This window comes from Mus pahari, chromosome 10 (assembly GCF_900095145.1).
Source record: "Mus pahari chromosome 10, PAHARI_EIJ_v1.1, whole genome shotgun sequence".
NCBI classification, from domain to species: domain Eukaryota; kingdom Metazoa; phylum Chordata; class Mammalia; order Rodentia; family Muridae; genus Mus; species Mus pahari.
Genome location: NC_034599.1, coordinates 14,921,807 through 14,946,824, shown reverse-complemented (window position 1 = coordinate 14,946,824; position 25,018 = coordinate 14,921,807). Strand labels below are relative to the sequence as shown.

At 37.8% G+C, this 25,018-nt stretch overlaps 1 protein-coding gene across 8 annotated transcripts; it reads right to left on the bottom strand.

Moving 5' to 3' along the window:
* Window positions 1-885: 885 nt before the first annotated feature.
* Znf317 (zinc finger protein 317) lies at window positions 886-20,660 on the bottom strand. Of its 8 annotated transcripts, none has more exons than XM_029543709.1 (10): window positions 20,490-20,660; window positions 18,529-18,596; window positions 14,034-14,135; window positions 10,777-10,837; window positions 8,117-8,324; window positions 7,267-7,406; window positions 6,643-6,769; window positions 5,625-5,723; window positions 3,735-3,817; window positions 886-2,720 (listed from the first exon to the last, which is right to left on the bottom strand). In XM_029543709.1, exons 5-10 carry the CDS (start codon window positions 8,145-8,147, stop codon window positions 1,350-1,352), a joined length of 1,851 nt encoding a protein of 616 aa, XP_029399569.1. In that variant the 5' UTR covers window positions 8,148-8,324; window positions 10,777-10,837; window positions 14,034-14,135; window positions 18,529-18,596; window positions 20,490-20,660; the 3' UTR covers window positions 886-1,349. The 8 variants fall into 8 exon arrangements, with proteins under 8 accessions (XP_029399569.1, XP_029399570.1, XP_029399568.1 ...); XM_029543710.1 differs by lacking the exon at window positions 18,529-18,596 and adding an exon at window positions 11,501-11,550; XM_029543708.1 differs by lacking the exon at window positions 20,490-20,660 and adding an exon at window positions 20,345-20,419.
* Window positions 20,661-25,018: the final 4,358 nt, after the last annotated feature.

Below are 25,018 nucleotides of genomic sequence, written 5' to 3'. Positions count from 1 at the left end.
ATAATCTAGTACAGAACATCACAAAATTCTAAGTATGTCTCTGGTCAGGATAAGGTTACTAAAGTGAAATAAAGATGTAATTTACAAAGCTTTAGTTTAAAAAAAAAATACTACATTCAATTGTTTATGATGAGGACTAAGAGTTATTCAGAGAACTCTAACCCTTAAAATAAAAAGATCAAGAAAACTAAAGAGCTAGACTCAAGTTGTTGTCAAAAAAAGACTTGTAAATACAACCTCACATTCATACACCAGGGGACTGTGGCCAAAATCATTTTCATAGAGTTACCATCAGTATAAGTTTTCATATATTTTCAGAGAGAACTACACTGCAGTTTGTCTTTTAAAAAGCTGTAAAAAAAAATTCTCCTCATGTGAGTGTTCACAGGAATCATGAGATTATTCTCAAACTCAGTACTTTTATAGTAGTACAAATAATTCCTTGATATGGAAGACTTCTGTATATCATAGGCTATTTGATAGCATCTGTAATGTCCTCTTTCACATCTCCCTCCATTCTCAAAACTAAAACCTTCCCTGACACTGACAAATGCCCTGGACAATAAAACTGCTCCAGGTTGAAAGCCAATGCTATTGACCAAAGCCTTCAAAGAAGATTTTTATAAACAGCATGTATATCAGAATTTGAGTGCCATTTACTGCTTCTGCCAGATTTTTCTTTTTAAAAAGAAGAAGTGCCAGGCAGTGGTGGCACATGCCTGTAATCCCAGCACTTGGGAGGCAGAGGCAGGTGGATCTCTGAGTTCGAGGCCAGCCTGGTCTACAGAGTGAGTTCCAGGACAGCCAGGACTGCATAGAGAAGCCCCCTCTTGAAAAACCAACCAACCAACCAACCAACCAACCAACCAACCAACCAACCAAAAACAACAACAACAAAAAAACCCCAGCAGCATCTTGGCTTCTGAGCCAACAACAATAAAGAGCTGGCCAGTTTGCTCTCCCATTTTTTAATGCACGTTTCCATGTTTCCTACTTTTGAGATTTTTTTTTTTTCTCTACTCAATTTCTCTCAGAAGGAACAAATGTGAGATGAGGAAAGATTTCCCTAATCACTGTATTGATAAGATTCACTCTGGTGTGCTCACATAGTATTGCTGACTTTCACACTAAATGCTCAGGCTGAAGGCTCTCTGCCTAAGTTCTTTTGTGTTTGGGAGCATGATATATGTTGAAAGTTTCTTGCTACTCAATACAAACTTTTCTCAGTCCCTAGGTTTTCACAGAGATCCCAATTGCTGCATAATAGCTGAGGTCTTCTCAAACTTTCTACAAACTGGATTTCTCTTAAGTTCCATGTGACCTTTTACGTTTTCTACATGGAAAGGTCATCAAAGATTTATGACTACTTTTGTCTGCCAGGTTTCCTCTGCATCTGAGTATTTACTGAAACCTTTCCCACACAGACGCTGTAAAGAGCTTCTCCCCCGGTGGGTTTTCACATGACTCCTAAGGGATGAATGGTCACTGAAGGCTTTTCCACAAATAAGACACTCATAAGGCTTTTCTCCGGTATGGATCCTCCGGTGTACATTAAGGTTGGATCCTATGCTGAAAGCTTTTCCACAATGGTCACACTCGTATGGCTTCTCACCTGTGTGGCTTCTCATGTGTGTCTTCAGAGTGGAATGGTTCCTGAAGGCTTTTCCACACTGCCTACAATCCACCCTCTTCTTGACAAGATGGATGCTCATGTGCCTCCGTCGTGACAGGTAATCACCAAAGACCTTCCCACAGGAAGTACATTCATAGTGTCTCTCTTGAGTGTGAATCTTCCTGTGTGCAGTGAGGTTGGAACTAGCACTGAAGGCTTTGCCACAGAAATCACAGCCATAAGGTTTCTCCCCAGTGTGAGAGTTCATGTGTGTTTTCAGGATGGACTGGTTTCGAAAGGTTTTCCCACACTGATGACACTCAACTGGCTTCTTTACAATATGAATCCTCATGTGTTTCCTTCTTGACAGGAGGTCACTGAAGGACTTCCCACATTCTTTGCACTCATAGGTTTTTTCCACCATGTGGTTCTTCTTATGCAAATTGAAGTTGGACTTCCATCGGAAGGCTTTACCACACTGTGTACACTCATAAGGCTTTTCCCCAGTATGGTTTCGGACATGTTCCTTCAGGTGGGAGGGGTGCTGGAAGGCTTTTCCACAGTCCTGGCACTCATAGGGCCTCTCTCCAGTGTGTGTTCGCTTGTGGGCAATGAGATGGCAGCTCCTGCCATAGGCTTTGCCACATTCATCACATTTGTAGGGTCTTTCACCAGTGTGAATTCGCATGTGTATCTTCAGAGCAGAGAGCGTCCGGAAGGCATTACTACACTGACTACAGTCAAAGGGTTTTTCTTTCAAGTGAATTCTTGTGTGGCTCCTTAGAGCTGAGGGGTCATTGAAGGCTTTTCCACAGCTGCTGCACTCATAAGGCTTCTCCCCAGTGTGAATTCTATGGTGCCTTGTAAGAGAAGCACTGGTGGTGAAGGCTTTCTGGCACTGGTGACATTTGTGCAGTTTTCTCCCATCATTCATGCTTGTGTGCTGAGTCAGGTGAATCCTGTTCTTGAAACCAGCCCCACAGCTGTGGTGCCGATAGGGTCTCTTGCTTGTGGGCCTTGCTACTGGCTGAGTAAGGTGAGGGCCAATATCAAAGACTTCACACAAATGGCTGAATTCAGAAGATGTTTCCAAAAGATGAGATGTTTGCTGTTAAGAGATGAGAACTAACTTTCACATTTATAACACCCCTTATTTCATTTTATGGTTTTGGTGCTGATGGTTGAAAGGAAGGCCTGATAAATATACAACAATGGGCTTTACCATTAGTATATAGCCCACCTTCTTTAAATCTTACCTCTGAATAAATTAAGACTAATAGAAACACATTACTATAACTGTGCTGAATAGTTTTATGACAACTGAGAAGTAATACAAGCTAAATTCATCTTATAGAGAAACTCAATTAAAAAAATGTTTCATCAGACAGGGTTTTAGGTAAGTCTGTAGTATATTTTCTTAATTAGTGATTGATGGAGGAAGGGACTAGCCAATTGTAGATGGGGTCATCCCTGGGCTGGTGGTCCTATAGGAAAGCAAACTGAGGAAGGCAATAAGTAGAAGCTCTCCATGGACTCTCCAATTAGTACCTGCCTCCAGGTTCCCACCCTGTTTGAGTGTCCTGTCCTGACTTCCTTCAGTGACAGACTATGGATGTGTAAGTCTAAGCCAAATAAAACCTTTCCTTCTCAAATTACTTTTGCTTATGGTATTTTATAGAGCAATAACATCCCAAACTGTGATATATTGTTCCTGTTTCATTTGAGCTTCATCAAAGAGAAAAGGAGTGTTGAAGTGGTTGTAGGCACTCACTTGCAGTACCAAATCAGAAGGCTAAGGCAAAGAACAAGATTTGGAGTACCAGGCTAGTCTGAGTTATACAAGTTTTTGCCTAGTTAAAAATAAAGTAAAAGCAGCATATGGGCTGCTGTGCTGTAAGGATCTGTGTTATAAGCATGTGCACTATGCTACAGTGGTTTTTGGCATGCGGTTTTGTTCACTGTTTAAAACTAAATTAAGCCCCATCATGCAATATAGAAATATTTACTTATCTGAACTCTAAAGGAGAGTGTATGTCACTTGACTGGTCCTTGAGTGAGCTGACTAGCAGCTGCATTGAGTTTCTCCAATGCAGAAGACAGATTTAGCCTAAGGAAATCTTACCAATCTTACATCATCAGATGCTTCATTCCCAAAAATATCTTCCAGAAGAATAGACCATTTGATTTTAGATGTAGTTCCCCAATCTGAAAGAAAAAATTGGAAAATTTGACACATTCAAAAAAAAGTAAGATGTCAGGGATAAAAAGTAAATTTCTATGCAAATTCTCACGATTCACAAGAAAAGGCAAGGCAAAAGGAACATAAAAATGAATAATGTAAATGTCAAATTTAAGTTAAAGGAACAGAGATGAAATCTACTGATTAAAGGGTTTTTGAAACAATAGATGGATAGTAAGACAAAGAACATTTCATTTCCTAGTGCTATCAGATATATTTCCATACTAATGTACTGAATGTATTTATTCAAGAATCCACATGTTAAAGAACTGGTCTAGTGACAGTGACATGGCAGAACTTTTAAAGGGGTGGGACATATTGTGAGGTGCCAAGGACCAGCCTTTGCTTAAAGAAGGGTTCTGAGAGAACTGGTGTCTAGGAGAGACGAAAAGAATGACTTGAAGTCAAATCGTGGGTCTATGCTGATGACCTGTGTTCTACTTGATACAGCTTTTCCAGTCTGCTTTTTTCTCTCTGGAGATTTCTCTGTCTATATTCTGCTTGCTTGCTATTTTAAAAGATGTTACTGTCCATGTCCTGCTTGCTTGTGAGTGTGACAGTTCTCTCTATCCTAAAAAAATTCTCTGGACAGCTCATCTCCTGCAGAACACAGGTCTAGTCTTTTTACTTTATATATCCATCCAGTCATTTACTCCAGGTTTTCTTTATTACCTTATGAATCAGCATCATATGAACCAAGTCCTTTGATTCTTAGGAGATAGCAAGAACACATTATTTTTCTTGACATTGAAAAGAATTCAGAGATCAGTCTGCTTTTGTTAAGCACTTTATAAAGCTAGTTGGGTGGGAACCTGCCCTGAAATTACTATTTCTACCAAACTTGGGCCTAACTAACCTTGTTATCCTAGGCTAACCTTGAACTTAGGAATCTGCCTGTCTTTGTATCTTTCTCACAAGCTGGCTCATAGTATAGCTGCCTTTGTTCCTTCAGATTTGTGAAGCCCCTCATATAATTCATATTGCAATCATATTTTTTGCATTGTTGAGTAATCATGTATTTTCAAACTAGTGATTTTGAGTTCTTTCCCATAGCCTTAAGGGCTATCCTGAAGGTCCCAGCATTTCCCATTTTGTTGAGATATTAGTCACACCTTCATCTCCCAGACTCATGCTGTCTCTCATCATGATGAAGTCATAAACATTAACAGAAAGGACAGCCCTTGAAAGAACGTGAGAATATGTACATTATTATACAAAGAAGCCTTATACCCACTGCAGACACTGATACTTCTGGAGGCCTATGTCCTGTGGGTCCTGTTCCAGGGGAGGAAAACACGTCATTCCACCCCTACAAAGGCCATGCTGGACCCAGGAAACCCATCCTAAATGTGGGCTGCAGCATCCCATGGAGTAGGTGGACATGGGGGCATATACTGAATATAAAGGACAAGTAAGCTGAGTACAGCATGTGCATCTCTCTCTCTACATCAGAAAGACACATAGCAAGTTATCAGTCACTTCACCTTCCTGTTTCCAGGTCTTTCCTGCCATGATGAACTTTAGCTTGAAAATGTGACTAAATAAACTCTTTCTCCCTTAAGTTACTTTCTACCTACTATACAAATGCAACCTGTTATCATACAGCCTACACCAGAAAAATGCCACCAATCCATTTGAACTGATACAGATGTGAGCTAAATACACATCAAGGTTATTTTTTAACAGAAACAGGAAAGTAGCAATGCATACCCTACTCAATCACTGAAAGACCCAACAGCCAAAATTACCCTTCTGTGCCTAGTGCTCACTCACCTGGAGAAGGACCCTGCTGAATTCCTCTCTCCTCCATTCTCAGATCCTCTTCTTGCTCTAGGTGTGAGATGAGACGGGGTTTGCCAACTTGATAACCTACTTATGGGGAAAGGCACATGTTGAAAGAGGACCATGCAGAGAACAAGCCTTCCATTAGACTGTGGTCAACAATTTGGTCTTCAGGGTTTTCTGTAGGTGGATAAGGCTGACTTAGGAGCAGGAAAATGGCAGTGCCACTTTTCTAAGGAACACAGTCTTCCATAAAAAACAAACCCACAAAGACTCCATGTTTTGCCATCCAAAAGAATGTGGATCTTTGTTTTAAGTGCTAGGAATGAAAGTCAAGGCCTTGCGTTATCTAGAAAAGCACTCTACTACTGAGCTACACCTCCAAGACATGAATGAAAACTTTTAAAATAAATTAATTTTTATCATTTTATTTTTAAAATTAATTTTAATAAAATCAATCTCTCTCTCTCTCTCCCTCCCTCCCTCCCTCTCCCTCCCCCTCCTCCCGCCCTGTGTGTGTGTGTGTGTGTGTGTGTGTATAGTCACCAGGTATCCTGATCTATAAGTCTACTTTATTCCCTGGAGAATAAGTCTCTCCTTGAACTTGGAGCCAGGCTGATGTCTAACAATCTCCAGCACTTATCCTATTTCCGCCTCCCACATCGCTTGGCTATCACATGCTATCTACAACATCCACCTTTGCATGTGACTGCTACAACTTTGACCTTTGGTCATAATACTTTTACAGCAACTTCACCGAGCATTCCCTGTAGACAAGAATGGGGACCTTTTATTTTAGATAATCATGGTTTAAGCTCAGTCACACACTTAAAAACCTCTGAGCTGAATGTAATGGGCAGGACTTACTACCAGGAAACCTATGAGGGTAGGTACCAGTTCTACTTGTTCTCAAATTTGGTACAAACCCCATCTAGGTTTGGGTCACAGCAAGTACTAGTATATAAAACATCTTATCCCAGAACAGATGAGAGAAAAATGATAGCCTTACCCAGTGAACTTAGATTGCTATAATTCTCCAGCATTACATCTTTGTACAGTTTTCTCTGTGAAGAATCTAGCAGGGGCCACTCTTTCTCAGTAAAGTCCACAGCAATATCTTGAAATGTCACAGACTCCTGGAATTACATAACCATTTGATGTCAATGAGAAATCAGTTCATAGGAAGACAACAGAGGCATAATATGGACCAAGGGATATGATGTGGTTTCCAGATATGGTTTGCTGAAGGTTTCTGTATATGTGTTGGAAGGATATTCCAGACAGTGTCTCTTCTGAGTTGATCTTAACTTGTCTCATTGTTTCAAATACAATATCGACAAGCAGAAAATTTCTTTCCATGTCTAGGGTGGCTGAGAGCTTGAAGCCCTACTTCCTTTCTGCCTCTACAAGTTGACTCTGAGCACTATGCAAACATGAAAGAAGCACTTGTTACACAAATAACCTCTAACTTCCATAATAATGATTACTGCCATTTGACTTTTCTTGGTGTGCAGATCCTTGACCAGGCATTCATTGACCTGGATAAATATCTACAAGAATTCCAACACACAGTGGTAGCGGGGGTGTCCTAAAATGTACTTGCCCCACCCTTGGGTCATGTGATCTTATGTACCTGAGAACAAACACGAGCTGGTGTATCAGGCTCTGGAGCATGGCAAGCAAACAAATCCAAATTCTGCTGACAAGAATCATATTTTGATGGAAGAGAAAATTCTGATTCCTGGTTATCCGCAGAGTCCAGAGAGGACATAGCTAAGGCAAGAAAAGAAAGTCCTTGAGATTCATCTACCCACTCAGTAAGCATACTCAAATAAGTGCCAACACTCACACAATCTTCTCCATATTCACAAACAAGAACAGAGACAGTGTTGGTGATACGCAACCATGAGCAGCAATATATCCTACACACAACTTGCTTAGATCCATTAAGTTGTAGAATCTTTGAATCTAAGAGATGATATTGATGTTTAAACACAAGATTCATTTATGCTTCACAGTTAACACGCCTAGCTGAAGATCATTTTAGGTACTTTTACAACATAGTTACTTTGACTAACCTGTCTTTATGATGTAAAGTTTAAAATTTTCCTCAAGTGGTATCATGGCTAGCCTCATAGTTTAAGATTTTGATATCAGATAAGGGATATTCAACCTCTATACACTTCCTGTTTCAAAGTGAGGAAACTGAAGTCCTCAGAGGTAAAGCGCCTTTCTCAAATTTATGAAAACAACAGTTCACATAGGGTTAGCCTTCACCTTTACCTTTTCCTACTATATATGCCAGCTATTCACATGCTCTTCTTTGTCTCAAACCCACACATGCCCTTAGTCAATAACATAGACTACCACTGTTCAGTTCACTCATCCTGGCTCATCAGCTTACATATATGTATCTCCTTTATCTTACAAGTGGTAGGAAACATACAAGCTCATTTATTAAGGGCAAGAACATAAGAACTTACCAAACTTGGGGGACAGACTGATGGTAGCCATTTGTGGGGCACTGGTAATCTTAGCTGAAAGTGGGGGTACTTGAAGAAGCACTGCATTCCTAAGTGGACAACTGCCACAAGGGATTCTTCAAAGGTTATGTCTCTTACTTAGTGAGGAGAACACTGAATTTTGTTTCTTGACATTTCCTCTTGACTCATAATCAGACAGGTTATCAACCTAAATGAAGAGAAACGCAAAGCATTTCAACTTACATTAGGAGCAAAACAAAACTGGTCACTGTATCCATACCTCTTCAATATAGTACTGGAAGTTTTAGATAGAACAATAATACAATTGATGGAGAACAAAGGAATATACACAGAAAAAGAGTTTATGGATTTTTAATCACAGATATTATGATTATATATGTAAGTGATCCTGAAAACTCCATTAGGAAATTCCTACAGCTGATATACACTTTTAGTAAAATAGTAGGATACAGAATCACTACACAAAAATCAGTAGCCTTTATATACACAAATACAATGGTCTGTGAAAGAAATGAGGAAAACAGTATCTTTTACAATAGCATACACACACACACAAAATTCTGAATATATATACATATATGTAAATATATATTTGGATTATGAATATAAAAATATCCTGAGAAATAAACTGCTGGAAGTATTACCATGCTCAATTTTTGTATTACAGAAATATAGCTACAAAACAGCATGGGTTGACATTAAAGAGGTATGGTGATAAATGGAATCACATTTAACATAGTTATAAGTCCACACACCAATGGGCAATTAATTTTTGGAAAAAAAATGGGGAAAAAAGATAGCACCTTCAATTAATGATGCTGGTCAAACCTGATGGCTGCATGAAGAAGAATGCAAATAGGTAGATACTTTTCACCTCACACAAAACTCAACTCTAAATGGATCAAAGACCTCAACATAAGGTTAGATAGTCTGAATCTGGTGGAAGAGAACATAGGGAATAGTTTGAATTCATCTGGCATAAAAAAAAACTTTCTGAACAGAACAATAGCAGAAGCAATAATAGACAGATTGATCAATGGAATTGAATTGAAGATCCAAAAAGAACGATTAATAAATGGAACCTCATGAAATTGAAAAGTTTCTCTATGACAAAGGACACCATCATTTGGAGAAAAGAGCAGGCCACAGAACAGGAAAAAATTTTTACCAACTATATTTCTGATAGAGAGCTAATACCTAAACTATATAAAGAACTTAACAAACCCAGACATCAAGAAATCAACCCAATTTAAGAGTAGGGTCCAGATCTAAACAGAGAATTCTCAAAAGAGGACATGCAAATGCCTGAGAAGCACTTAAAGAATTTTCAACATTGTTAGTCAACAGGGAAAATGTAAATCAAAACTACTTTAAGATTTCACCATTCACCAGGTAGAATGCCCAAGATCAATAAAACAAATGAATGCTTATGCTGGTGAGGTTGTGAGTAAGGGGAATACTCAACCATTGCTCATGGGAATGCAAGCATGTATAGCAATGATGGAAATCAATGTGGTGGTTCCTCAGGAAACTAGGAGTAGATCTATCTTGAGATCCATGTATAGCACACTTGGTTATATACCCAAAAGATGCTTTATCCTACTACAGAGATAGTTGCTCAACCATGTTCACTGCTGCTCTCCTCATAATAGCCATAAACTAGAAACAGAACTAGAAGGGAAAGTGTACATAAGTCCAATCCCTACCCAGAAGCTATCTTCAACTGGTAACTGCATACATGTGAAAATTAGTTTTCTCCAGTTGTGTCTCACTAAAAAAACAAACTACTCTGAAGGGTAGGCCTTAGTAGTAGATGACCAAACACTAAATGGGGGGGAAAAAAAAGGAGAAAAAAGTAAACAATTATTAGGAGAGAGAGAGAGAGAGAGAGAGAGAGAGAGAGAGAGAGAGAGAGAGAGAGAGAGAGAGAGAGAGAGCGCTTGAGATTGACTGCAAAATATTCAGAACTCTAAGAACAATGTTTAAAAGTGGGCAAACTTAAAAGAGTCACAATTCTAGACTTCCACAGTATGAAAAATGACTAAAGTATACACAGGAAAGTCAAAACAAAGAGATAGAGAGAAATCTGGTATGGGTAGAAAAACAATTTTCAATAAGGGCACAAAACAATTCAGTATTAAAGAACCATTATAATCAGTTTTAAAATTCTTAATTTAAAATATAAGTTGATCTTTATTTTCATTATAGACACAAAAATTGGTCTTAAGTTAAAACAAAAACAACATCATCAATAACAACAAACAAATTAAAATACCTTTATGGATGAACTGGATATCAAGAATAGAAACATAAAGATTAACTTCAACAGCCTTGAAGGGTTTAGGTAACTGTGTGTATAGTCCCAGATATTGAGGAAGTGCAGGCAGGAGGAGGGAGAGAAAGCAAGTCAGATATGGAAAGAGACAGAGGAAGGGGCAGGGACTGAGAGGAAAACAGAGGGAGAGGAAAACAGCTTATAGAAGTTAGCAAGAAGTTTGGATAAAGAAATGTATGCCATTTTAATCAGCCTTAAAAGGAATGAAGTTCTGATATATGCTGCAATACATATAAATAAACAATGAAAACATTGCGCTCAAAGAAATTAGCAAAATAAAGGGCAGATATGTGATTTCACTTACATGAGGTCCAAAAAGTCAGAATCATTCATGAAGGTAAAAAGCAGAATGCTTTTGCCAGGGGCTATGGAGGAAAGAATTGAAGAGTTGAAGAGTTATTCTTTAAGGGATTTTCAGTTTCAGTTTGAAGTTATAGAAAATTTCAGGAGTTACACAGGGGTAATGAAGGGTACTGTGAATGTATGGCTCATCACTGAATTGAACATTAAAGGCTAAGTTTTCTTTTATTTAGTCTCAATTAATAAAATGATTGATTTTTATGTCTTTTGTGTATATGTATATGCATCATGTGTGTTCCTGGTGCACATAGAGATAAAAAAACAATGTCCTCTCCTCTAGAAATGGAGAAACTGTGAGCTGCCACAGGATGCTGTCAGCCAAACAAAGCTCCTCTGCAATACCAAGTGTTTCTACTGTGGCTATAGCTCCAGTCACTGAGTTTATCCCAGTACTGCAAAGTGTTAAAGCTTACTGCACACAGGAAAATAATTAGACATAGTGGGGGTGGGGGAGATTGCACATTCCAAAACCTAAAAGGAAAACTTTTAGACATTTTCAGATTTACTACAAATGTTGAAAGAAATACTGACTTAAGCATGAATTCATTCCCTTCTGGATATATATCATGGTAACCTGATGATATATCCAGTTGTAATTGATATTAGAATTTAAATTTAATCTTTTGAAATATTAATGTATTTGTATCATTTTCCCCTCCCTACATTACCTCCTATTAAATCTCCATTCTTCTTTCAAATTTATGGCCTCTTTCTAGATCTATATATCAAAACAGAGCAAAAGCCAACCAAATTATTTTGGTTAATCGCTTAATCTTTTTGTACTTTCTTTTTATTATATCTATCTATCTATCTATCTATCTATCTATCTATCTATCTATCTATAATCTATCTATCTAATTCATTATATGGGTTGTAGTTTTTTCCATCCTCCATGTGGACACTAGGAATCCAACTCAAATCTTCAGGCATATGCAAGTTACCTAAGACGGGAGTGGTGGCGCATGCCTATAATCCCAGAACTTAGGAGGCAGAGACAGGTAGATTTCTGAGTTCAAGGCCAGCCTGGTCTACAGAGATAGTTCCAGGACAGCCAAAGCTACACAGAGAAACCCTGTCTCGAAAACAAAGCAAAACAAAGCAAGTTACCTAACCTCCTGAGCTACCTCATTACCATCAAATTTTCCTAAATTTCATTAATTCTTTCTTAACTGATTTGATACCACAGTGGCATTAAAAATAAAAAATCAGATCTAGATTAACCTGTTTTTTTTAATAAGGCACCAACACTAAAAATATGATTTTTAAAATTTTACCCATATTCATGAAAAGCATCACCTACCCCAATACCTGTGTAATCACTGTAAACTTTATCTCACTCTGATACTTTATAGAGACAGAGGGGAGTATCTACCTACAGAAAAACACTTGGGATTCCCTGAGGAAAACGAGATAAACGAGAGAGGTATAAACTTAAGAATAGTTGAAGATCTGAAGATATGAGCTAGAAATGGGAAAAAAACACTTAAAAGAGTAAATCCTAATTTTAACAAATACATAAAGTATAAATTGTACTCCATTATCTACATATCCATAATTCTACTATTTATTACCATATATATGTATATGTGTATACACACACACACACACACACACACACACATATATATGTATATATATATATATATATATATATATATATATGATTCATCTTTGGACATTATAAATGGAATATATTCATATTTATTAGCTTTTGTGTGCTATGAAATTGCATTGTAGTTTGGATTCTTTCAGAAATTTTCTTGTAAAAATTACTTGCCAATATTTATGAATTAAAAAAAAAGGACTATTCATGGACTCTCCAATAATTCATTAAGTGGCAATCAAAACTTAGCAAGGAAGCCAAGCTTGGTAATACATTCCAATAACCACTCATACACAGAAGGCTTGAGGATTGAGAATTACAAACAACCTTATAATGAGACATCTTAAAACACACAAAATAAAGAAGCAAATAAAAACTGTTATAAATGGGTACCAAGAATAAATATGGCAGACATAATATTGAGTTTTGAGTACCAATTAATATACATCTACTGTAAGGGTTAAATGTATATTTATGCATGTGTATATATAAAAACATACACACATGTATATGTGTGTGTGAGAGAGAAAGAGGGGGAAAGAAAGAAAGAAAGAAAGAAAGAAAGAAAGAAAGAAAGAAAGAAAGAAAGAAAGAAAGAAAGAGCGCGTGCGTGCACTCTCTGGAGAACAGGCCCCCTGCAACTCACCTGGGGAGCACAATACAGTAGAAATGACCCTGGTGACTTAGGGAGAGCTGGCCCTGCCTCTCACAAGCTGAAGCACTGGGCAGGGTGGGGTGGGAGTTGGAAGATGGCTAACTCTCTTCTGGGTACTGCTGGAGAGCTGGTCCTGGTGATACAGGCTCAGGAGGGCTGAACAACACAACCACCACCTAGGCCCAGATCCAGGACTTTTGAGTTGGGCCACTCCAACATCTACTCTATCTATGAACTACTGGAGCACAGGAAGGGGGCCAGTCCTGCAGAACCAAAGCTGCAGGATCCCTGACACAGGGCAACAGCAGGATTTCTGAGAGGAGCCCAGTAAGGATCTAGTATTGATAGAAACGCAGAAGACAGAGACCTCGAACCAGAACAATGAATTATTGCAGTGAGCATTTGCAAGTAAAGCTATTTGGGCAAAAAGGTACACCTAGTGACACACGGCAGCTTCCAGAGAGTTTTCTTCTTTTAATTTTTTTTTTTTATCTTTTATTTTCTTTTGTGAAGGTGGGTGTAAGAGAGGGTTGGAGACATGAGTGGAATATGGGTGAATGATGTGAAATTCACAAAGAATCAATGAAAAATTTTAAACAAATAAATGGAAGAACAAGAGCAATCTCAAAGATGTGTCTGTGTATGTGCGCTCTCAAACAAAACCAACAACACACACACTTGGAGTGAGGCAGAGGAGAAACCCAGCAGCCAGCCTTTCTTTTCTGTATGGAGTATGACACAGCACCTCATACCTGGACCAAAGGACAAGAGTTAGGCAAAAATGCCCCTGAATATCAGTATCCCTAGAACTGTGGCATCCCCATTTGCTGTCAGAACCTACTGTGAGCCTCTCTACCTGTGACCATTGTGAAGGATCTTCAGGAATTCTGACTGGAACCCTGGAACTGAAACCCTCTGTGGCCAATTGCACCTGCCTCCTTACTTTCTACCAGGATCCCCTGTCTCCAGCAGCCATAGGCAACTTCGTAGAAACTCTGATTTGGGTCCTCAGCAAGGATAACTGGAAACTGGATCCCAATCTTGTCTGAAAGACAACAGAGCAGTACAATGGTATTTAGAATCAACAAAAGTATTTATAAAATAAAACATCCTAGATGGTTCTCATTTTTAATAACATTTTATTAATTCTTTGATAATTTTGATCTATTTACTCCCACACTACCCAACAGCTCCTCTTCCCTTTTCTATTTTCACAAATAAAAAAACTACACCTCCAATAATTTCTTACAGCTAAAATTCTATAACTCTTTTCCCCATTGAATGAATTTCTAGATAGTAAGATGCTTGACCAATATTTATAAACATGTTTAAGTCTTTGGTTAAGTGTTGGGAAATTATCTTCTGTAATCGTTTGATTTGCAGTTCCTTTACTTATGCACATATTTCTTACACATGAGGGAAAATACTTGACTTGCCAAGGTGATAAATTACAGTTTTGGAATCATTCAAACTAGGCAAAGAATACAAAATAGATGGTTAAAAGCAGAACAGAGTTTTATATCTAGTTTATTAATATGAAAAATAAGAAAGGGTATGATGGGAGGATGTAATTCAAGGATAGAGAACTTTCCTGGAATGGGTAAAGGCTCTAGCTTTAATCTTCAGCATTGCAAAATAAATGGCTGGTACAATGGGTAAAATGCCTGCCATGCACACATAAGGAAATGATTTCAAATCTCACTACCGAAATAAAACACTAGCAATGGCAATTCGAGTCCATGACCCATATCACAGGAAAAAAGAAGAGAGGACTATATTGGGATCTTATAGTCTTATTGGCCAGACAGTCTAGCCAAAACAGCAAGCTCTGGGTTTAATACCAGACCCTGTCTCAAACTGGCTGACACCCAACAGCAACCTATTGCCTAACAAACATATGAATGAGTATACCCATACACAGACATGTGCATATATGTACATAGCCATAGGAGGAAAAGGGGGAAAAAAAAGGAAGAGGAAAAAAAATGGAGCTATTTAAATTACATAGCCAACCTTGCCCCTCGTCTTTCTTTCCTACATTCTTCATCCATCCATATGGTCAAATCCTGTCACTTCACACTCAAAACACATGAAAAGTTCTGGCTATTCCTAAGCATCTATATTATAATTGCGTTGATCCCAGACATCACCCCTCACTTAATCAACCTAAATCTCCTAAATCAAAATCAATCTCCTAAATCCTTTGCTGCAATGAACTTTGTTTATAAAATATATGTAACATCAAATCTTTGCTGAAAACATCCTGAAAGTGTCAAATTTTCCTCAGAAGTAAGTCCTTTACCCAGTCATTCACTTATGTTAATGCACAATGATTTCTGAGCCCCATGCCCCAGAAATGCACACAACTTAGGGTCTTGGCATTTGCTGTCTTGCTTCCAAAGTTCTTCCCTACAATCTGTATCTGGGTGGCTCTTCTCTTTAGGATTTTTATTAAACTTTAAGGCTTTTGAAATATTACTATCCACTCCAAGTACTACGCAAACCCTTGCCTTTTTTCATCTACTATAAATACACACACACACACACACACACACACACACACACACACTTAATACACTAAGTTATAACAGGCTATATTTTACTACAAATAGTTAAACGTGGACCCCAATAATCAATAAAGCAGAATTTAGAGGTAGCAATAAAGCTTAGTAGCAGAACGTTTGCCTAGCAGACAGAAGGTCTGTGTTTGAACCTCAAAATCACACACTAAAGAGGAGGGATGGGTAGAAAGAGGAAGGGATGAAACAAAATCTTGTAAATCTTGCTGTCATCATCCTCACAGAAATGAAGATATCTTAAAGGGTCCCCAATATCCTTTGCTTTGTTACCAGACTGCTGAAATAATTCAATTCAGAAAATAAAATATACCCAGGAATCTCACTGGGTAAAGCACAGGTTGAAGTCTCGTGTCACTCAAAGGCTTATGATAATTTATCAGACTATATTGCAGGAGACACCACACATTCACTGGAACTGCTAATTATATATACTTTCCCCTCTGCTTAGCTGAAACCTCATGTCAGCACCAGCACATGGACTTGGAGAATCATTACAATACTTTTCCACTGTGGACTCACTGAATGAATATCCTTTTCCTAATTTTCACTTTGATCTTTTAATTGCCTTATTCAGAATGGTGATCAAACCTACTCTGCCAAAGCTGGTAAGATCCAGGGTCTGACCCTAATTCCAACAACATTATTCCAAATTCAATCTGCTACAGTAGTTAAAAATTTGAGTTATCCAGAAATATATTTTGGTTCCTGAATTACTTAAACCTATGCATATTTTGAGCACTTGGAGAACAATGCATTCTTTCTTCTATGCTTTTGCCTACAAATGCTCACAGAAAAGTGGTCAGAGCTAGCCTCTTGCTACTGATACTCGAAGTATCCATAAAAAATGGTCAGTAGGTATTACTGTCTACAATGGCTAATTTAAAATGTCACCTTTCTACAACTAATAATTACCTGGGAAAGAGTCTCGATTGAAATAGAACTGTCTAGCCCAGACAGGCCTGTGGTCATGCACAGGGAAACTAGTTCAACTGTTAATTGACACAAGTCACTGTGACAATACGACTTCATGGACTGGGCAATGGGCTGTGTAAGAGTATAAGAAGTTTGCTGAGTTATAGGAAGCAGGTAAACAGGCAGCGTGGATCCATTCATTTCTCTCAGTTCTTGGTTATACATATCATGTGGCTAGCTGCCTTGCACTGCTGCATTTGTGTCTTCCCTGCAAAGCTTTCCTTTATGAGGCTTTTTGCTAATTTGTCACAGCAACAGAAATGAAAGCATGATGTCATACCTCCACAAACTACCCAGTTTACTTAGTTCTTTTTCTACAGTTCTTATCATGAAATACACTCCACGTAAGGTTTCAACTTCTCTGCTATGTTCACTGTCCTTAAGCTGGAGTGATAACTCATAACAGAAAAGTGAACAGTGAGATAAGTAACAAATGAACAGAAATCAATGCACATTTACTCTCATAGCAAGACAGCTTCTATGAAGCAAGTGCCTCACAAGCATTACAAAGAAAAGACCTATAAAGAATTCAAAGGGTTGGAAATATTCTCAAAGGTTCTGTGATCTGAACAACAACCATGGTGCTAAGGTAGCCTTACAGTGTAGTGCAGTACCTTAAGCCTCTCATCTACTTTATGGAGCAAATTTCTCAGGTAGTTCAAGCTGAGAGAATGCCTCTGTATCAAAGTAAGACCTGTGGTCCAGAGTTCTGTAGTAACACAAATGCAAGAGGTATGCAAATGCAGTGCAGAGACTATTAGTTTTGGATAAAGGTCACAAACTGGTGGTCTCACATACAGATGCAGCAAAGATTAACTGTGGGAAGCACATCTAGAAATAGCTATAGGGAATACTAATTCTGAAGTTTTCTGCAAGATACACAATACAAAACTGTGGTAATCAGAGGGACAGCACCATGGATGAAGTGGGATGCAGTTTTCAGAGATACCAGATGTTGGATTCTATGGCATCCTCCTTTGGAACACAGTGAATATTATCCCAATGCGTACTGTCTCCTCAATACCCCTAGTATTCAGAAATACTCTTCTCCTCATTAGGAATCAGACTATGGAAAAACAACTAGCTAGCGAGTAGTTGCTATTATTCCAGCTGGAGAGCACAGAATGAGGAAGTTCAACTACTTAGGTTCCTTTCACTAGAGTGCTTAACCCAAACAGACATGGAGGTATCATGTGTTGGCCCTAACAAGGGCTTCCCTGAAGTGGCACCTGAACACAGTAGAACTTATGCTAGTCCCTGACTTCCTTCTCACAAGGGCAGAAGTTATACCTCAGTTGTCAAGTTTATGATTCAAATTTTGTTTTGTGCATCCAAAGTGTCTATTGGGAACACCTTTTCTGTGTTAGAATTCTTCCAATGTTCAACTTTATTTCTATATATGACTTCACAACACAGTGACAGGCAAGGCATTCATATGTAATTACAACTATTACAAGCAAAGCAGCATTTTAATTGAGCTTGCTCTTGTTGGGCTTATTTCAACTCAGGATACACACATATACAAAGCAATATATAATACTGCTTCTGAAATTCCACTACTATTTAGAACCATTTATGTCTTCATTATTAGCTATAAACAACATGAGTTGCATTCTCAGTTAAATCAATATAAATATTTCAATATACCTCTGCTACCTAGGCCATGTCTCAGGGTCTAGTAGGGTGATATTTACTTCCAAGATGTTGAGGAATGACATTCAAAAGAAACCTCTACATTAATGCACATATCAAAGGAGCCACAATACATGATAATCATATGGCGAACTATACTGAGCATGGCGAGGCAGTGGAGAGGGACAGCCAGGGATATCTTTAAGTTTGAGGCCAGCCAGGTCTACAGTAAAACATGTCCAGTGATATCCTTACCCAAAATATTCCAGAATTTAGGGGAAAAAAAGCCTCTGACATGTTTTGGGAAGATGGCTGGCATAAGCCTGAAATAGAAAAGGAAAACTTAACAGTAAAACACACACTCACACATACATATACTCACACGCGCGCGCGCGCGCGCACGCACACACACACACACACACACACACACACAAGCAAACTCAGCAAGAAGTCCCTAATGTCAAGAGAATGTGTCCTTTCTTAACTTAGTTACTATTGAAAAGTCAATTGTCCTAATTCCATTATGCTTGAAAAACAAAACTCCATTATTTGCTTATTCATTCAATATACCAACATTATGTCACAAGACATTTTAATTCATTAGCACCTGAAAGACAGCAGGGGGAAAAAAAGAGCAGAAAAAAAGAAAACACAGTAGAAAAGTACATTAATACAGAAGGAAAAGAAAAGGAGGATAAAAACAAATGAACAACAATTAAAACCAACAAACAACAAACAAAACACCTCCAGAAAAAGACAAATTCCTTGACATAAAAACAGAAAAAAAAATTCCAGCATATGGGAAGTCAATTTTACTTAAGAGTTAGAAGGAAAGCAGGGTCATCTATGATGTGCTAGATAAACTCATTATCAATATTTCAAGTCTCCATCCAAACCAGGATATAACAAATGTGTATAATTAAAAGGAAATGTATTTACTTATTTTAGTCAGGTGACAGAACTGCCTATAAATAGTTTCCAAATACTGTACTAAATTAGTAGAAATATATATTTTAGAAATAATTTTGATCTCAAATTCATAAAGTATAACAGTTTGAAGAAAATGTAATTGAAAATACACTTAAAATCAAAGTTCTTAGATATATAAACAGATTAGCTATAAAATTTAATGGCATAAAAATGTCAATATTCTAAAGATTTAAATACAGATCCAACACACCTTGGAGAGAGAAATGCAGCACCTGGGTTTTACAATCTCATTTTAAAATATAAGGTGTGACACTATTGAAAAGTGACTACCTTTTGAGTTTAAGATACTTGATGCAATGGGATACTTGTATCAGTAGAAAAATGATTTTATTAAAATACATAATAGTATTTGAGGAACATTAAAATCCCCATATTTCACTATAGGGGAGAAAATATATGTACTATAACAAGAGCACACAAGTCTTTAATGATCTCCATCATAATCTAGCTTATAAATTCACTAAATGGTCATGTTTTTAATATTTTTTCATAATATAAAAATTGCCATTTTATTTAAAATTTAAGTGTACAATTTCCCTGGCACCTAGTATGTTCATTATTGTGTAACCATCATCACTAACTTCTAAAGTTATGTTTATTATTTACGGATACCATTGTCACCATGTAGACTACAAACAAAAATTTGGCCTCTGCAAAGAACATAGCTATTGCTATCTTTAATTATATGCCTAAATATTGAAGTTATGGCCTTTATATAAAAGCATGAAAAAATATTATGGGAAAAGTTCAAGGTAGAACATTAGCCAATGCAATATTTAATTAGATTAACTTTCCAATTAAATTAGTAGTATGTTAAACTGAATTACAACTATTTTTACAAGTAATTTATTCACATGAGGACTGTCAGCTAACAAACGCATAAAGTAACTAATGATTTAACATAATAGAAAAGGTATTAGGCAAGTTTCACAATAACAAAAAGAAAAACGTGTACACATATCAATGATAGTTTTAGAAAGAAAACCCATGCATGCTAAGAGCAATCAATGTCATTCGGACACCCATGAACATCCTGTTCTACAGATTTTAAAACCAGGTCAGCAGAAACCCCCTTGGTCACCAACGAAGTGTTCTAATCCAAGTTCTCCTCGGTTGCCAGGACGGGGACCACAAGCCACGCCTCCTAAGGTTTCCAGTGTCCTCATCCCAGTCACAGCTCTCCGCTTCCTGGAGCTAACGGGTTAAGTGACGAACCGTGGGCTTACCAGACTGAGGGTGGAATCCAGGAAGCGGAAGTCTCCACGGCTAAGGCGGAAGAACTAGAAGTTCACGTAAGGCCCCCAAATGCTTCAGAACGCTTCGGGGAACTGAAGGGTCCCGACCAAACACAGGGGAAACCCCGACTAGCCTTTCGCACGTGTGATTTGCACTAGCCACCGAAGTAATGGCTTCTACTTCACGTCTGTCTTGGAAATCTCGCGAAACTTCATAAGCCTTTTATAACGGGAAATGATCACGGCGTGCATCTTGGGAAATGGAGTTTGATAACCTTAATGAGCCCTGCATTCTTAGTGAACTAGGAACTCTCGCGAAACCAATTGACTGCTTCTAAATGAGAATTACAATTGAAATGGTTTATGGGAAATGTAGTTTCTAAGTTGGACGGCCTTGCCAAGGATGCTCAAGGAGAGTATATACATAATGGATTTTTCCCAAGTTCTAATTGAACCACAGCATCTTATGGGCCTGTCTTCAGCTTGTTCTTTCTAAAATCATCAACCTGTTAGCAGTCACTCTTCCTACTTTAAATATTATGTATGCAATCACTATAACCCATAACCCATACCTATACCCACAAAACTACACTGCCTTACTTAGATATTTTAGACACATCTTAAAATACTGAAAACACACCCAACCTAACCTAAAATATAGCAGCTTTATCAACTTGTTCAATTCAAAATCTATGTCAACACAAAACTGCTCTTGCCACAGACAAATTTGTTCTCAAATACCAAAGACCATGACCCAGAAACACCAACTGAGGGTGTGACAAAAGACAATTTTTTACCACAGAACTGCACACGTGGGATTTTATTAGTTGTAGAATGAAGAGAGTGAAAGATCAAGACATTTAATAAATATGGTGGGTGATAGCTTAGTATCTTGCAGAAAAGCAGGACAAAAAACCCTGCTGTGTATCTGTGTTGTTATCTGATAGCAATGTTAGTTCTTAGGATTGATTGAGATTATGCATGTCTTAATAATATATGTTAAAGAATTTCATAAAGATTGTTCAGCCAGACATAGGGATGGGCAAAGAAATGAACTGAGGATACTGAAAATTGCCTAAGTTAATTTGGTTTTTGATAGTATTCGAACTTCACATGAAGTTATAAAGTTCTCATAACCATAGTATTTCTGCATTATCAAGTTATCCTCTCAGTATGGACCATGAAAATCATGAGGCTATTAAAGAATAAAGAACCTTCAAAGTTAGTGTATATTTGTATTCTCTTTTTTTCTTTCTTTTCCTTTCTTTTTTTTCTTTTATTCTTTTTGGCAGTAGGGAAATTTCAGATAGTAGCAGTCAACACTTTTATACTTCTACTTGTCAACCTGGATTTACTAATTCACAAAATATTACTCATTTTGCTTTGAATATGTCTATTTAACACTAACATCTACCACACTGAGAGACAAAAATGTTACCAGGTATCATCTGAGACATACAGTAATGATTTCCATGTTGCTGTTTGAAGGTAAAATGGGAGCCACAAGCTTATGTAATTGACCAATACAGGAACATCTGTTTATGCAATCTGTGTAACCTTTAGGAACTGGAGCTTTGATAGAGTCACTAGAGTGGGTAGGTCTTGAGATTTGAGAGTCTGATTCCAGTTCCATTTCTCAGTGCTTCTTAACAGCAGACGCAATATAACAAGCTGCTTTATCCCCTACTGCCAGGATTTCCCAACCAGAATGGACTGTATCCTCTAAAACTATAAGCCCAAATAACTCTTTAATTGTAAGTTACTTCTAGTTCTTTATATTGTCACAACAATAAGGAAAGTAACTAATAGAACTGTGTAAAAATAACAGTCCTACCAAAAGCAAACTTTAGATTCAATGTAAAGTTCACATTGAATTTTAAACAAATTCTTCACAAAACTTGAAAGGACAATTTTCAACTTCATTTAAATGTATACACACACACACACACACACACACACACACACACACACACACACACACACAATTCATTATAGCTAAAACAACCCTGAATGGTAAAAGAACTGCTGGTATCATGACCACTAAGCTCCAATTATACTACAGAGCTATAGTAATAAAAACAGCATGAAATTGGCACAAAACCAGCCACATTGATGGATGTAATTCAAGACTCAGGCATAAGTCCATGCCACTATGGAAAACTGACTTTTTATAAGGAAAAAAAGAAATACACACTGGATAAAAGACACATCAAATGGTGCTGGTCAAACTTGATGGGCGTATGTAGAACAAGCCAAATAGATCCATACGTATAATCATGCATAAACCTTGACTTCCAATAGACTAAAGATCTCCATATAAGTCCATATGCATTGACTCTGATAGAAGAGAAAGTGGAGACTATTCTTGAACTCATTGATATGGGAGAAGGCTTCTGAGCCGAACAACCATAGCACAAGCAATAAGAACAACTAATAAATGAACCTCATGAAACTGAAAAGCTTCTGTATTGCAAAGGAACATAATTTGGAGAAAGTTGAAGATTACAGAATAGGAAATCATTTAGCTATTTAAACATCCAATGACGGGCTCATATATGAAATATATAAGTAAATAAAACTGAAAAGGAGAAAACTCTGAACATCAAGAAAACAACTTATATATCCAATTCAAGTGTGGTGCAGATTTAAACAGAGAATTAAAAAAACAGGTAAGAAAAATGGCTGAAAAAAATTAAAAAGCAATGTTCAACATCCTTAGTTATCTGAGAAATGCAAATCAAAACTACTTTGAAATTTCATCTTACACCTGTCTGAATGGCTAAGGTCAACGAAACAAAGTTTATAATCTAGAGACTGTGGAGTATAGTGAGCAATTCTCCACTTCTGCTGGCAATGCTAACTTGTAGAGTCACTGTGGAAATTCAATGTACCATTTCCTCAGAAAGATGAGAACTGAGCTAGCTCAAGACCTAGCTATAACATACTTGCACATAAACCCAAAAGATCCTTTATCCTACTACAATCAAGTTTATTGATGCTCTATTCATAATATCCAGAAGTTGAAAATAGCATAAATGTCCCTTGAAAGAAGAATGGATAAAGAAAATGTGGTACATTTACACTGGGATACTACTCCAGTGTTTAAAATATGCATTCATTATTTTACATGAGCTAGATGAGCTAGAACAAATCATCCTATGAGAGGCAACCCAAGCCCCAAAAGACAAATGTATTACATATTCACTTATATATGGACGTCAGCAGACTATAATTCATATGATCACAGGGAATAGGTATAGAGTAAGGGTCAAGCAAGGAGAGATGGATCTCCCTAGGAAATAGATACAATATTGTACATGGATGAGGAGGGGGGATTGGAATAGGAGCTTCAAACTTGGAAGAGGGGAACAAAGCAAGTATGGAAAAAAACAGAGAAGTGCAGCTAAAACCAAGGGCCATTTGAAGGAACATATGGAAACTTAATATAGTAAAGGCTTCCACATATATATGCCATGTAAATGAAATTGCTATAAAAGAAAAAGATAGAGGCCCAACGAGACATCTTTCATCATCAAATCAAGCCTCCAATTTTGTGTATAGGTTACATTTAATCTTGTTCTTGGCCATAGGGGCCCATGGAAACACGTAAACAACCAAGGTTATTGTCAAGGTTATTGGTGGGTATTAATGAACTGATGGTAAGGTCCAATTGCTGAAGGCAACACCTACACAATTCATTGAACACAGAAATGTCAAACCAGTACCTACCTAGAGACTTCATCCCTACTGACCAGTGCTCTTGTGGCTGGTAGGTAGTCTGCACACTACTAAAGGAGAAAGGGAAACACCAACCAAGCTATAAGTCTTCTGATGTACAATAATGACCTGCCTGCAAGATGTGCTAGTGTAATATTGGCACTGATTCCTCTCCTTATACTACTCCAAAATCACCAAGCTCTCTTATACTCTAGATTACTCTCCCGTCAATTCCTTTCAGAAAAGAACAGGCCTCTAAGAGACAACAGACAAACAGGATGAAAAAGATACAATAAGATAAGGCAAAAGTGCTTAGAAGTAGGTTGGAAAAGACAACACAATAGAAGGAAAAGAGTACCAAGTGCAGGCAAGAGTCAGAGACTCACCTATTCCTACTATTATGAGCCCCACAAACCCACAAGCTAACAGTCACTGCATATACAAAGAGAATGTGGTACACACTCGAGATTGCCACTCCCACCCACTGCTAGAGGATGCCTCTCTGATAACCTCTGTGGAAGGCACTGATCTGTGAGATTAGAAGACTATCATAAGATTATTTCATTGATTGGGAGGGGGGCATGCAGATTTGTTTGGTTCTACACTAGATCTCTGAGATGCCCAGTCTCTGGTTCCTGGTCATCTATGCAATGTAGAGCATAGGTGTGGGACTCAAGTTCACCAAACACTGGTTGGCTACTCCCAAGAGTACTCCCAACCATTGCTCCAGTGCCTTTTGCAGGCCGAACAGATTGTAGGTGGAAGGTTTGGGTTGGGTCCGGGTTTTCTTTCCATAGGCTTCT